The sequence below is a fragment of the Phragmites australis genome, chromosome 9 (genome assembly GCF_958298935.1).
Source record: "Phragmites australis chromosome 9, lpPhrAust1.1, whole genome shotgun sequence".
Lineage (NCBI taxonomy): Eukaryota > Viridiplantae > Streptophyta > Magnoliopsida > Poales > Poaceae > Phragmites > Phragmites australis.
This window is the reverse complement of record NC_084929.1, coordinates 5,538,162-5,552,822: the sequence shown is the minus strand read 5'-3', so window position 1 is coordinate 5,552,822 and position 14,661 is coordinate 5,538,162. Positions and strand designations below refer to the sequence as shown.

At 43.2% G+C, this 14,661-nt stretch overlaps 2 protein-coding genes across 4 annotated transcripts; both read left to right on the top strand.

Moving 5' to 3' along the window:
* The first annotated feature begins 972 nt into the window (after nucleotides 1-972).
* Nucleotides 973-10,699, top strand: LOC133928534 (glycosyltransferase BC10-like). Of its 3 annotated transcripts, XM_062374920.1 has the most exons (11): nucleotides 977-1,495; nucleotides 1,667-1,783; nucleotides 1,871-1,971; nucleotides 7,740-7,811; nucleotides 8,053-8,134; nucleotides 8,253-8,333; nucleotides 8,804-8,848; nucleotides 9,308-9,373; nucleotides 9,460-9,609; nucleotides 10,033-10,161; nucleotides 10,337-10,699. In XM_062374920.1, exons 1-11 carry the CDS (start codon nucleotides 1,196-1,198, stop codon nucleotides 10,355-10,357), a joined length of 1,164 nt encoding a protein of 387 aa, XP_062230904.1. In that variant the 5' UTR covers nucleotides 977-1,195; the 3' UTR covers nucleotides 10,358-10,699. The 3 variants fall into 3 exon arrangements, with proteins under 3 accessions (XP_062230905.1, XP_062230906.1, XP_062230904.1); XM_062374921.1 differs by lacking the exon at nucleotides 10,033-10,161 and having other exon boundaries at nucleotides 973-1,495; XM_062374922.1 differs by lacking the exon at nucleotides 10,337-10,699 and having other exon boundaries at nucleotides 973-1,495; nucleotides 9,920-10,061.
* A 787-nt stretch (nucleotides 10,700-11,486) lies between these two features.
* On the top strand, nucleotides 11,487-12,850 carry LOC133929938 (uncharacterized). The gene is made up of 3 exons (XM_062376695.1): nucleotides 11,487-11,745; nucleotides 11,816-12,141; nucleotides 12,354-12,850. Exons 1-3 carry the CDS (start codon nucleotides 11,501-11,503, stop codon nucleotides 12,848-12,850), a joined length of 1,068 nt encoding a protein of 355 aa, XP_062232679.1. The 5' UTR covers nucleotides 11,487-11,500.
* The last annotated feature ends 1,811 nt before the right edge of the window (nucleotides 12,851-14,661 follow it).

Genomic DNA, 14,661 nt, shown 5'->3' with positions numbered 1-14,661 from the left:
TGACGGCACATAGTCTTTCTTCGGTTTATTGTGTCGTCATATAGGGTACACCATGTGCATTGCTTCCATGGTGACCACGTCCACCACGGGAGCCTATGCGACCACTATTGTCGTTGCTCGTCGTGTTGTGAGTGGATGGCCCAATGAAAATTCAGTTCTAGCGGTGTTTTTAAACTCCGTTGTGAGTTATACGCTTATTTTGCTTTCCTCCGTAGGCACCTAGAAGCAAAGCTAGGGCTTCAAAGATCGGGGGTGCACATTTTAACATATCTAGATCTAGATGGTGTACATGTTTAGAATTATGTTGTGGTACAAGAGGTGAAATTGAGTTGCTAGTAATTGAGATTTTTTTTCTCTAGTGCCAGTGCAGTTGAGCGGACTACTGTAGTTTTACCCCTGAGGTCACCCGTGTTATAGCGTGATTGTGTGGTGAGATAAAGACACTCCGGCTAACAATGAAAATTTTGGGTATTCCAACTAAAAGCTAGGCATTTGAGGTTAAAATTCAGTCGATTTGTGGCTACTATGATGCAAATAAGCAAGTAGTAAGATACTATAGTGTAGCGATATAGATGTTCAGCAAGAAATTATGAACCCGACGACATGATTATGATTTATGAACGAACAAGATTGACAAAATCTACAAATAGGTGCCATGCTAGAACAAGATCCAAGTAAAATCCCCATGATGAAATGATCATACCCGTGGGCCCATGAACCGAGGAACCAATATGTTCGAGTTGGAAGTTTAAATTTGAATTGATAAGTGGAAGTTTGAAAATCGAAATGAAAAAGTTTGAACTTTCAAGTTGAGTTTCATTTGTTGGGAGTCCTCCAAGCAAAGGCAGCCTGCAGCGGATCCGGAGCCTCCTGCCCGGTGGTCCGGTGGTCAGTTAGCACGTCGGCAAGCCGCACCACACGCCTGCCGCGGTTCCTCGGCAAGCAGTCCAAGATTCGACCGACCCCAACCCCCCCCCCCCCCCCGCCCGCCTTTTCACTTCCACGGCATCTCCGCTGGCCACCCACATCCTCCTCCCGAGATCACGAGACCACGCCACTCTCTCCCTTGCTTTTGGGCGACGCAAGGTTCACGGGAGATGAGAGATCTGAACCTAGCCGAGCTGGTCTTACTCTGCTCTGCTCTACTCCATCTCATGCGGCCGAGGTAGCGTCCGCGGCGGCCTCGTTCCCGGAGATGAAGCCGCGGAGGTTTGCCTGCGGCCGGTGCAGGCGCGCGGCGGCGCTGCTCCTGCTGCCGCTCCTGCTGCTGCTGTGCCTCTGCCTGAGCAGCCTCTTCGTCCTCCTGCTGCACGGCTCGTCCGCGCCCCTGGAGGCGGCGGAGGAGGAGAAGGCGGCGGCCGCGGGGGGAGCGCGGGGGGAGGCCGTAGCAGAGGTGGAGGAGGCGCCGCTGCCGCCGGGGAACGCCAGGGTCGCCTTCCTCTTCATCGCGCGCAACCGCCTCCCGCTCGACCTCGTCTGGGACGCGTTCTTCCGCGTACGAATCAAAATCCCCTCTCCTCTTGGTTCTTGCTTACCCGCCATCTCAAAATTACCAATGCTGACCAATTACCTCAACAATGCCTGTGTTAGTGGGGATCCTCATTGCGATTTGATTCTGCCGAATTCCTAATGTATAGGTCCTGATCTATCATATGTGTTTGATTAGGGTGACAAGGAGGGGAGCTTCTCCATCTTCGTGCACTCAAGGCCGGGTTTCGTGCTCACCCGTGCCACCACCCGATCCCGGTTCTTCTACAACCGCCAGGTCAACAACAGCATCCAGGTGGGCACATTCCCAGCGTGTGGATGAATCACAATTGTATCGTTGGTACCCGTGTTCTTCTGAGGTAGCTTGCCTAGTTTCGTGCAGGTGGATTGGGGGGAGGCGAGCATGATTGCGGCCGAGCGCATCCTGCTCAGCCATGCTCTCAAGGACCCGCTCAATGAGCGCTTTGTTTTCGTCTCCGACAGGTACACTCTTCAAAGAGATTTTCAAGAATGCCATGCACAAATTCTGTCCTAGGATTTATGTAAGAGAATGTTGACTAAGATTGAAGGCGAGAACTTGTTAAATTGTACTGCCCTTGTATCAATCATGCATTTCTGATCTTCATTTTTTGCTTTGATTCTAACAAGTTACACCCTCCATCCCAAAATATGGAGCGTATTAGGATCCCAAAAAGTCTTTGAAAGTATACTTTGGTCATTAATTTATTTTGCAATATATTATCAATTGCTATAAAATCAATATTGTATTAAAATATCTATGAAATACGGATCTATTGATACAACTTTTGTACATTAAAAACATGCGTATAATTTGACTAATTGTTGGTTAAAATTTACGAAGTTTGATTTTTCCGATACTAATACGCCCTATATTTTGGGACGGATGGAGTATTATCTTTTGTTGGGAAGTACTCCCTCCGGTCATAAATACATGTCGTTTTGGAAAAGATCCGGTCAAACTTTTAAAACTTTGACTAATAATAGCTTTTAAAATATTTAGTTTGCAAATCTTAAAATCATGGTGCAATTGCCACCATACCATTAGTGAATTTGCACTTTGCCAAAATATCACTGAGTGTGTCAATGACATGTGAGACTAGGGCCCACTTGTTATCGACATAGCTCAATGGTATTTTGGCAAGCTAGGGTTTCACTAGTGGTATTTTGGCAATTTGTCCTAAAATCATATGTGTAGATTTGTCTTGGAAAGTGCTTTTATAATATCATAAATTCAATATATTTTATAAATATATTTTAATAGAAAATAGTAGTCAAAGCTATGTATTAAAGACCGTGTCTTATCTAAAAGAACATATATTTATGACCGGAGAGAGTAGCATTGTAAGTTATTTAACTGCAACCTGTAATGTCTCAGTAACCTGCTTATATAATGTTCAGAAATCCTTCTCTTTCCACTGATGTGTGAGCATTTGATTGGTAGAATAACTATTTGATGCTTCAAATTGTTTTTGAGTTTCACAAAGTTTCTTATGTAAAAAAATGAACTAACTGTCTCGACTCGACTGTGCCATTGCAACCCTCTTAGCGAGCTTTATCATTCAAGATCATTTTGAATATGTTTCAGGAACAATATCTCTTAATTTACAAAGGAGTTCAAACCATAATATACCGATAAATTTGTCACAGGAGTGCTTTGTAAGTACAATTAGTTGTAGAAAAAGATTGAAAAACATTAACGGTAAATTGGTAATTGTTAGGAATATAGTCATTATCTATTACGTATATGTTACTAGAGTCTGTATCCTGTACGCCTTCATGTACTCTCTATATATTGTCCCCAAGGGCTACTATTGAATACAAGATGTTATTTTTAATATGGTATATAGAGCTAAAATTAGGGTTATGTTTTTTTCCTTGCGTTTTGCAACTTTCACGCATCCTATTCCCGTAGATCTATTCCACCACCTTCCCTGCGCTGTCGGTCTTCTGTCGGCCGCTGTTCTTGTCGTCACGCGGCTCCTCCGTTGTGTGCGGCTCCTCTGCTGTGCCAACCGCCTCTCTCTCTCTCTCTCTCTCCCCTAATCCAGCCGTCGGACGACTTGCTTCCCGTCCTCCCGATCGGCCATGCTCGTCTATCGAGGACGCCTCCCGGCTGCTCGGCCTCCTGGACACTCCGCCTCCCATTGGCCATCGTGGTCGACTCCCGGCTGGTTTGCCTCCTAGCTGCTTCGCCTCCCATCGGGAGCAGCTTGCCCGTCGTGGATTGCATCGATCCGGCTGACGGCTGTCTTCATCCGGCCTCCCGCCGCACCACCCGTTTCGGTGTGGGCCCACACGTCGGATCCGCCGCCAAGCCATCGGCTTCCTGGGCCGCCTTGCCCCGATCGGATCCATTGGCCACCGGGCTCCCTCGTCCGCCATTGGCTTATCCTGCCGGTCTTGCCCGTCGCTAGCTTCGCTGCCCTAATCTGCATCGCCCCGTCGCCAGAGGCTTGCCTCTGCTCGGTCGCCAGTTTTCGCCGCGGGACGGAGGGCTTTGCTCTGTTGCCAGCTTCTACCTGCCGCCGGCCAAGCTCCTTGCTATGTCGTTACCTTGGGTTACTAGGATGTTGATTGCACAGGGAGTTGCCAAAGGGCTCCTTGGTGTGTCGGCATGCAAAGAAATTCATTGCCGCTTGCGAGTCTATCGGGCAGTCCCAGATCCGTCATAGAAGATCTGGTCTAGCCATAAAAGGATCCATGCTGATGGTAGCGGTTACTATGCTGATGTCTATGGTACTGTTCATCTAGCCTGTTCTGCTTTGCTCTACTCTGTTTTCATCACATGGGGCAGTGCCTTTTTCTGATGGCTTTGCAATGGCTTTGCTTTGGGCTTCATCGTGCTATTTGGTCTTGCTGCTAAGCGCTTTGGTACTGCTCCTGCTGCTGCACATCTTGTTGATGGCTCTTGCTTGTTACTTTTGTCTCCACTGCTATTGTATGCTAGTATTCTACTCCTGCCTGCTAGTGTTTTAGTCTTGTATTAGTCTTTGCAATTCCGTTGCGTCTACATCCAAGTTTCAGTTTCTCTTTGAGTTTGTCTATGTTGTGCGAGTCTATATATTCCTTCGTCAATTAGTTGATTTTTTCTTGTCGTTATTGATGCAATTTAGCCATCTAGATCTTTCTGTAGCTTTAGTGACAACTTCATTTGTTGGCTTGCTACTTGTCATTGTTGTGTTTGCAATTGTTGATCTAGAGCATTCTTGTGTTATCCTGGTCTTTCCGTAGCTCTAGTGATATTTTTTGTTTGTCATCTTGCTACTCATCGTCACTTTGTTGCGATTCTTAACCAAGGGTATTATTTTGTTGTTATTGTTAGGGAACGAGTAGGCTACGATAATGCAAAATAAAATTTTCTACTGTGTTCAACCAGGAAACCATATGAGTAGAGGATCATAGATTATTACCACTTGACGCGTAGTGCAGCGAAAGAAGAGTTGGAGCAGATCAATCCAATGTCGTGCGCGTCGATGCAGCGAAAGCAGTCGAACTCAACAGGGTTGTCGTAGATGATCGACCTCCTAGTCGAGATCAACTTCCGGATTCGACTTCCTTGTCGGGAATGTTCCGACTACTTAGACGGGAGTGTTCCGATCTCCCACTCGGGAGGAGTTGATTCAGCAGTAACTTCTAGTTCCTACCGTCGAGCCAATCAGCGCCGCAATAGCAGCAACGCCTTTATGATATCCCCACGTCTTGGGGTGGAACGTCGAACGCCAGTGTGCTAACACCTCACGTACAACTAGGGTTTTAAGAGGTCGGGTGGAGAGGGTGCGGCTATGGTTTTGGAGTGGCTCAACCGTGCCCCCTTCCCATGCCCCCCTTATATAGATCCTGCTATGGGATTCCACGTTGGTATCCCATCAATACTCTAGCCCCCCACGGATCACAATCCGATTAAACCCTGTTCCAACCCATTAAATGTGTGACCCGTTAGGTTCATTATAAACGGCTACGACTCGGAAATCCCTTTTTGAACCGAAATCAATACCTGTCCCTAGCATGACTTATTGCCTCTGAATATATATAAATATCATATCGGCTAAACTTTGATATACACATGCACCAATCTCTTTGCCTCACGATATCAATCAAGCTCAAGGCGAGACACGTGCCATCCTTGTGATAGCTTGACCATTCACTTAATCTTGTAGCGGATTACTCAACTTATGATTAACTCTTTAATCACATTAGCATGATCATGCATTTTCTAATCTAACTACATTGAGTGGCATAGAGATATCTCTCCCGTTATACAAGAGGGGCAAATTTCATCTTGATCGCTCGCACCCCACTACATGTTTTATGGCAAACCCGAAAGCTATCTTTGTGACTACCCAGTCATAGGGTAGCGTTTGACAGCCCCTAAGTGTGACATTACACATTATGAGAATTAATGACTATTTCAGGTTTAAGAATCCTGCATGTATACCATTTGAGATTACAACTGATGGCACATCATATAACAATCCAAACAGTATCTTAAGTTGGGTCTATCCAACACCATATTCTCTAACATGTGTCCACGTTATTGATTTTGATATATCTATATCTATGATCTAATGGCACATCATATAACAATCCCAACAGTATCTTAAGTTGGGTCTATCCAACACCATGTTCTCTAACATATGTCCACGTTATTGATTTTGATATATCTATATCTATGATATGTAAAACATAATCATCAATCAATACATGTGCTAGTATGTGAATCATTCTTGCCCCATATAATGCTATAAGACTATGGATCATTTAGAATAACATCACAATAAAATAAAGAGCTTCACAAACAAATCACATACTTGCTAATCAATATACATGATAATTATTTAAGGAACTGAATAACATATTATTCAAAAATACATAAATATAGACGTGATACAATCATCTCTATGATTGCTTATACGACATATCACCAACAGTCATCATCACAACTCTACTCATATGCTTCGTTATGCACTTCTTCGGCTTGATTCAATAGGATTATAAGACTCTACGATGCCTTTGAAGAGATAGATTTTTGAATGTATTAATTTTATTAGTCTATGTTTATCACTTAGTGTCACCTCTTTCGAATGCAATGATATTGCATACGTCCTATATTTGCGTAGACGATCGTCTAGCGTGTCTAGACGATCGTCTAGCGTGTCTAGACGATGACTAGTCGCTAGTCGAAGCCTCGACATCCAGTCTAGGGTTTAGACGCAACTCTGGTCAAAGGCGGACTAGTCAGTGAATCTAGGCGGTGGCTGGACGCGGCCGTCTTGGCGATGCAGAGTTTGGCGTCTGCCAAGTCCGCGCGGGAGGATTGTTTTGGCAGCGCTCAGGACCAAATTTCAGCCCCAGAACTATTCCTCGCACCGCACAAGACCTAAACCAATCCATCCATTTCCCATTCGTCTCTCAACTCTCTCCTCTCATATATGGCGGCGCCACTGGTTGCAGCACCCCCCCCCCCCCCTCGGCGCCCACGCCGCGCCATCGTCCGAGCCATCGCCCGCTCCCAAGCCATATTGATTGATGAACTAGAGGACAATTGATGATTAAAGTTGCATTTTTGTCTTTAGAAGGTATGCCTCAAATCTCACTTGAAAATATATTTGTTTGCAGTTTTGCTGCTATAATACAAAATCGTCTAGATCGTCTAGTCACTATCTAGATAGCCTAGTCGCTAGTCACGGTATGACTGACTGTCTACGTTAGGAATATAGGGTTCTTATTCCTTATGTATAGGTTACTAGAGTCCTTATTCTGTACTCCCTCATGTATTCTCTATATATTGCCTATAGGGGCTACTATTGAATATAAGTTGCTATTCCTAACAATAATAACTATACACTTGTTATAGCAGGGTAATTTAAATGTTGATGTAGTTGTCTCAATATATTTTATTACAAAGAATTCCTATAAAAAGTAAGTTATACCACAAAATGAATGTAGAATAAGCTACGCCCTGTATGCAACAAAATATGTTATACCATTGGAGGTCAGTTGCAAAGTTACATCTTTTACTACTTATAGTTAAAATACTTTGCATTACATCTAGAAAAATAGAGAAATATTTTAACTATACTAATACCGATTACCTATAACTAGATCTGCTACTGTTAATAGTTCCAGACTTCTTATCCTAATTTTGACAAACTTTTGCTTCATTTGTCACTGGTGATTTTTGGACCTTAATTTTGAAATTCTTGCTTACTAGGATCTTATCTCTCTGGCAGCTGTGTACCATTGTACAATTTCAGTTATACTTATGACTACATAATGTCATCGTCAACCAGCTTCGTAGACAGGTATAAACATCTGAATACTGTGGTATATTTCTTGGTCTTGGTTATGTCAGTCTTTATGAATGTCGATGGAAATTCATTTTAGCCATTTTCCACTTTGATTTATCTAAGTTTTAATGTCCCTTGATCCTCTAAATGGATTACATAGCAATCTGCAGGATTGCAGCTAAAGTGCCGTTTTTTCTATTGACTTATATCGTAGCCTGGCTGCTAATGTTGACCAATTGCATAATGCTTGTCACAGTTTTGCTGATACAAAGCAGGGACGATACAATCCAAGAATGGACCCAATTATCCCAGTGGAGAATTGGAGAAAAGGCTCACAGGTGCCTTTCCACTGCTTACTCTAAAAGACAAGGATAATTTAAATTAAAATTTCTTTGCTTCGAGACAATTCATTTTGATACCTCTACTTCTAAACTTTTCTGCATACTTTGTTTTCAGTGGGCTGTGCTAATTAAAAAGCATGCTGAAGTTGTGGTTGATGATGAAGTGGTGTTGCCAGAATTCCAGAAGCATTGCAGGGTATATGTCTGAATATTGGTACTCCGTTATGTTTGAGAACAGTAATGATGTGACATTGTTCACAGATACCTCTTAGTTTGCTAATGAAGTCTTTTGCATCATACTTTTTGGTCAAACCTGAAATCAGGAGAGTAGAAATCAGATAGTAAAAACGTTTCATTATTGTTGATAGTTTTTGGCATGTTAGTAAACATGCATAGTGCACTGGCGATGAGCTCCTAACAAATTCCCAACTGACTCAAAGAAACTAGTAAAGTTAGCATGCCAACTGTTGTATATGGAACCAGCAACACATGATAACATCTATCTTAGCTAAATTAGTTTTATGTTCTCTTTCTTTTCTTTTGACTACAATCCATCCAATTTTGTTATAGCATGGGCTCACAAATTATTGAACCCTTATCTTGTTTATGTTAGTTCCTTTTATTTGTTCTACACTCTTGACCAATCATATATTTTATGTACTGCAGAGGAGGCCCTTGCCGGAGTTCTGGCGGGATTGGGATCATCCTATTGTGAGTGAAAATCTTTATTGTACTGAACCATCTCCTTTTCTTTCCATGATGTGATATTTGGATTACCATTTTAGCAGCTTTTACTAGTAAAATAGAGCTTGTATCCCGTAATTCTGGTAAAAAAAAGTCGAGTCAAAATGTTACCTGAGTACAATGGACCTTCGTAGGTTCACACGAACCAAAATATAAAGAAGTGCAAAGCATTTGCATTAATCTACTTAGTTTTTTATTGTTGCCTTTCTGCCACGATCGTTTTGGTGCTAATTTAAATGCACAAGCACAATATAGTCTAATTCTTATATGTCAAAAAATAAAATAAACATAATTGTAGTGTGATTCTTGAGCATTAGAGTATTTACCAATTAATTCAATATCTGCGATTGTTTGTGTTGACGCTTTAGAAGAGATGTTTAGTTGGTAATTCTGCTCAATGAAATGTAAAATTTATGCTTTTTCCAGCCTGCGGAGGCATGGAAAGCCCATAACTGCATACCAGACGAGCACTATGTTCAAACGTTGCTTGCAGTAAGTCAATAATAATCATTACAAGATTCTTCGCATCAGTTCTTCTGCACTAAGCTCCCTAATCATTCAACTCTTCTGCAATGCAGCAAACTGGTCTTGAAGAAGAACTTACGCGGAGATCTGTTACACATAGTGCATGGGATCTTTCATCTTCTAAAGATCGTGAAAGACGAGGATGGCATCCTGTAACATATAAAGTCTCTGATGCTACTCCTGCACTTATAAAGTTTATAAAGGTACATATTTTCATCAAATCTTGACATGTTTGTTTCCTTTAGATGTTATATCTATGCTTAAAAGAGAAATTGAAGGTTCCATCACATCTGCATCTAGATTTGGTTTGCCTTAATTTGGCATGGTCATATCATTTACTAAAAATGAATTGTCTTGTAAAGCAACGATGAACCTTTTTTTTAGAAAGCGACAAGGAAGGTGAATGCTTTAAATCTGTAACTAATAAAGCTGGTGGTGGTAAATACTTCATTGATCAATGAATCGATCTCTTCAGCATATGTTCATTTGGAAAGATGTTGCTTTTTGTAACAGAATTTGCAGCTTTGATTCTTGATGTGGCAGTTTATACCAAAATAAGCTGCCTTTAAGAAGTGCACAGGACAGTTTCTAGCTGTTTACTGAGGGTCTATTCTTCTCGTTTTTAGGATATTGATAATATATCCTACGAGACTGAAAATAGGAGGGAGTGGTGTACAAGTAACAGAAAACCAGCACCTTGCTTCCTTTTTGCAAGGAAGTTTACACGTGGAGCTGGTCTGAAGCTTCTTAATTCAGTAAATCCAGGACTTCTCTTTTTCAGTTCTGTCTTTTATTATTATGTTTACATGAGCATGCACTGATGCACATACAAACATATGCAAATTTTAAATTTATAACCTAGTATATTAGCCTAATAAATCACACGGTCCTTTGCTTACATTAATTTCTTTTTAAATTTATTTTGTGCAGTCATTGATAGCAGCAAAATGATCAATATAGTCGCAGGGGCAACTGCCTTTTAATGGTTTCACCCTTATGAGAATACTGTCAGTTCATATAAATGTAAAGGAAGGTACCGGCCTACGGGGGAGACAGAAGACATCAGCGATTTTTTTTGTTTGTTCACTGTGTGGGTATCATTTTACAATTTGTTACTCCGTGGAAAGGTACAATGCATGTTGTAAAGCAATAACTTTGTTTCTTTAAGTACCTAGGCTAGTACATCAGTTAACCATGACTCAGCATTGTAACAACAGTCCACCAGCTGTTCAGCATTCTGTTTCATCAGAACTATGGGACCTAGTACAGTAAAAACGGTCGACTCCTTTTTGACTTTGACGGTCTCAAGATTCGCAGATTATAATGATTGTACTGGCTGGAGATGCAGCTATTGTTTTAGCCCATTTAATGCTTCAGCATAGCTCATCATGTTGTTCCTTCAATTGATATGTTGTACATTTGGGTACTTAGGCTGTCCCTAACGGTTTCCTTCTCTTCCCAGTCTAAAATCTTTTTTCGAAGGATTTTTCTTCTCAGATTCATTCTCTTTAAATTTCTGCACTCCAACAGCATTTTCTTCCTCATTCTCTTTTCTAACAGACTTTTAATATTCTATCATTTTCTCATAACTACCGTAACGTATACAATACGGTTGTATATACGTGTTGGGGAGGGGACGCAAACAATATTGCCATGACACGAACAATACGACTACGTATACGGTCGCGTATACAAATATTCTATCATTTCCACCATAAATCTCTATACCACTATGTTTCTCTGTATTGTTCTTTTTCAAAATCCGAAGAGCAGAGGTGGATGCATGGTACCCATTTCATGGCGACAACCAATAATAAACCATCAGTATGTATATGTGTTTCGTACAACAGTCTTTTTTCGAACCCGTATCGCTTTTACTTTCGTGTAGTAGATTCTTCTCGTGGAAGGCAGGAATCACATGTGTGCTGCCTTCGTGTTGAAGTGTCTTCCCCTGGAAGCAATTGAGCACATGCTTGGGAGCTTGCAGGGGAAGCCAGGCGCGGGTTCCTTGCACGAGAAGACTGTCGTCTCTATAAAAGAGTGCACCTACCATAGCAGATAACCACAATTGCCTCCACATTTAACACTGGCACAATGGGCTCATCTACGTCTGAAGATATGTTCATGTTGTCATCAGACTCGAGCGACGAAGAGGATGATTTGCTGTTTAAGGTCGCCATCGAGGAGGAACAACTTGCTGCCCAAGGTCGCCGCCGCCACCGCGGCTCCGTGCCAGGACATGCGGTCATAGACCGTGGGCACCAGAAAGGTGCTACTAGGCTATTTCAGGATTACTTCGCCGACATGCCAGTGTATAGTGATACATTGTTCCGTCGTAGGTGAGACCATTTTTCCTACTAAACAGATTTGTAGGTTGTGATTCGTAGTAACGACTGTTCACCTTCTTAGGTTTCGGATGAGTCGTCCATTGTTCTTGAGAATTGCCGCTGCTGTGGAGAACCACGACCCATGGTTTCGGCAGGGGAGGGATGCCGCCGGAAAGCTGGGCCTAAGTCCCCTCCAAAAGATGACAGCTGCCATACGTCAATTGGCATACGGAGTCAGTGCGGACGCGGTGGATGAGTATGTTCGGATCGGGGCTAGCACAGCGAGGCTCGCCCTGAGAAAGTTTGTGCAAGCTGTTGTCCGGATTTTCTCCGAGCAGTACCTCCGTGCTCCCACCGTGGAGGATACTGCTCGACTATTAGCCATTGGCGAGCAGAGAGGGTTCCCCGGGATGCTGGGGAGCATCGACTGCATGCATTAGGTTTGGAGGAACTGCCCGAAAGCATGGCATGGTGCATATACCGGTCATACACGCAAACCCTCCATAGTTTTGGAGGCAGTTTCATCGTATGATCTTTGGATATGGCATGCTTTTTTTGGATGCCCGGTAGTCTTAATGACATAAATGTTTTGCACCGCTCTAACATTTTTAGCAGGGTCACGGATGGAACTTCGCCCCCTGTTTCATACACCATTAACGGTAACACGTATGACATGGGGTACTACCTAGGTGATGGAATTTACCCCGAATGGGCGACCATAGTTAAGCCTATTTCAGCGCCTAGGGGGAACAAGAGCATGTATTTCTCTGCCAAGCAAGCATCTGTCCGGAAAGATGTTGAACGCGCATTTAGCGTGCTGCAGTCGAGGTTCGCCATAATTCGCAGTCCAGGAAGAATGTGGGATGAAAGCACACTGCACAACATTATGACTGCATGTGTCATAATGCACAATATGATCATTGAGGACGAGGGGACCGGCACAGATGTGGACGAGGTGTTTGATTACATGGGCGACAAAGCGACAGCCCGCCGCAATCCTGACCAAGCTGTCCTGAAATACATAGAAGTCACTGAAGCAATCAGGAACCGGGCATTGCACCACCAACTCCGTGATGATCTCGTGGAGCACTTATGGAGTCGCCATGGAGCACATTAGATTTGTCATCACGTTCCATCTAGATTATGCGTCGTCGTTGCCTTGTCAGTCATCGTAATGTACTGTACTGTGTGTTTATTCAATGTCAATGTTTACTATCGCAGTGTATCATAATGTCTGTTTCAGTTATGTCAGATGCAATCGGAATGTATGAATGGATTTGTAGCAATGAGTCAAATGCAATCTGTTTTAGTTATGTCTGCAATGAAGTACTATATGTGTACTGAGCAATCGGAGTTTTTTCCTATATGTGTACTGAGCTCAATCCAGTCGGCAAGGTCTGTCCTCTTCTTTCCTTTTCGAACATACCAACTCGTGTAGTTGTGCATACAGGTGATGCATATATGCAAGCAACTTGATGTACCATAGGAAGCACACAAGTGAAATCATATCAGTGAAGCAAACTGATATAGCTTTCTAGGGACTTCAGCCGACCACATTCAGATCACACACAGGTCCATACAACAATTCCTACCAGATTACAACACACAGGTCCATACAACAATTCATAACAGATTACAACACACAGGTCTGCAATGGATACAGGTCTCGCAAATCCACACACGATCAACTACGGGATATGTCCTGCGGCTTTCCATCACGCCAGGATCTCCTCCTGCCTCCCCTTGTAGTAGTCTCTTAGGGGACCAGTAACACTATCCAAGTCGACCTTCATTATACGCTCATCCTGATCATTTACTCGGACGGATGCTTGAAGACGCATGACAGAAACCTGCTCCTTCTTCAGCTCCACCATAACCTTCTTTGTTTCAATGATTTCAGTAAGTTGTGTGTCATACATGCCGAGCGACACGGTAGGCAAAGATGCAGTGGAGGCTGATTTGCGAGCATGAGCCGCTTTAGCTGCGTCCCTTCCAATGGGCCTAGAAACCTCAGCCGATGCATTGGATGCTGCGTCGTTCGGGAATTCAGTGCCTGCAACAGGGCTGTTCTGTGCTTCGGTCACATCTTTTATCTTCTGCGCCTTGGCGGACTCGTGCGCGTGCCACTTGGGGTGCTCGGCAAGCATCACCCAGCAATGCATGTAAGCAAAAGGCCTGCCCTCAATCCCCTTGTATGCTGTGCAAGCCCGCGCCATCTGCGAATCAAGGAAACCATGAGATACAATCTACAGAACTGGCACATTGTGTACAAAACAAAATATACATCAACACTTGTGCCCAGCAATGATTGTGTGCTTCAGCACATGCCTACAACATAGACGTGAACACTTGTGCTGCGTAGTAATATGATAATGAAGCAGACAGGGAGCAAAGGTTCACAAACAGCAAGCATACACTTGTTGAACATAAAAGGAGAAATTCAGCTTTGTCTAATGGAGGGATATCACCTATGACAGTCTTGTGGCTTGCACCCCAATTGGTGTTAATGGGTATTGCTGAGGCCTTCAACACATTTGGAGAAATAGAATTCTACAATAAGCAATTTCCAGAGCATATGCCACCCCTAGCACATAGGATTCAGTTATGGTCACAAGCACAAGTTCACAAACAGCCAACATTCAGGATTCATTTATGGACAATATCATACAAGTACGGGTTGACTGGCTTGTGTTAGTTACCTTGTCAAGCTCGTTGGTCCCGCTCGGATTGAGCTGCTCCACCTTCCTCACGTGCACCGCAAATTTGGTCACTGCGTCCGTGATGAGCTTCATGTGGTTGACCAAAGCCTTGTCCGACCTCGGCATCATATTCGGCTTCCTATACGTGTTGAAGTACTTGGCGATCCTGCCCCAGTACGTCTCCTTGGTTTGATCAGTTCCCACTACCGGATCCTGGCTCGCGTTTAAC

What these genes read in the sequence shown, in the direction of transcription:
- LOC133928534 (XM_062374920.1), top strand. Translation starts at nt 1,196, where the DNA reads ATGAAGCCGCGGAGGTTTGCCTGCGGCCGGTGCAGGCGCGCGGCGGCG. An exon ending in TTTGTTTTCGTCTCCGACAG is followed by an intron (nt 1,972 to 7,739) that starts GTACACTCTTCA and finishes TCTCTCTGGCAG; the next exon opens with CTGTGTACCATTGTACAATT. An exon ending in ATGTTCAAACGTTGCTTGCA is followed by an intron (nt 9,374 to 9,459) that starts GTAAGTCAATAA and finishes TCTGCAATGCAG; the next exon opens with CAAACTGGTCTTGAAGAAGA.
- LOC133929938 (XM_062376695.1), top strand. Translation starts at nt 11,501, where the DNA reads ATGGGCTCATCTACGTCTGAAGATATGTTCATGTTGTCATCAGACTCG. An exon ending in GATACATTGTTCCGTCGTAG is followed by an intron (nt 11,746 to 11,815) that starts GTGAGACCATTT and finishes TCACCTTCTTAG; the next exon opens with GTTTCGGATGAGTCGTCCAT. An exon ending in CGAGCAGAGAGGGTTCCCCG is followed by an intron (nt 12,142 to 12,353) that starts GGATGCTGGGGA and finishes TTAGCAGGGTCA; the next exon opens with CGGATGGAACTTCGCCCCCT.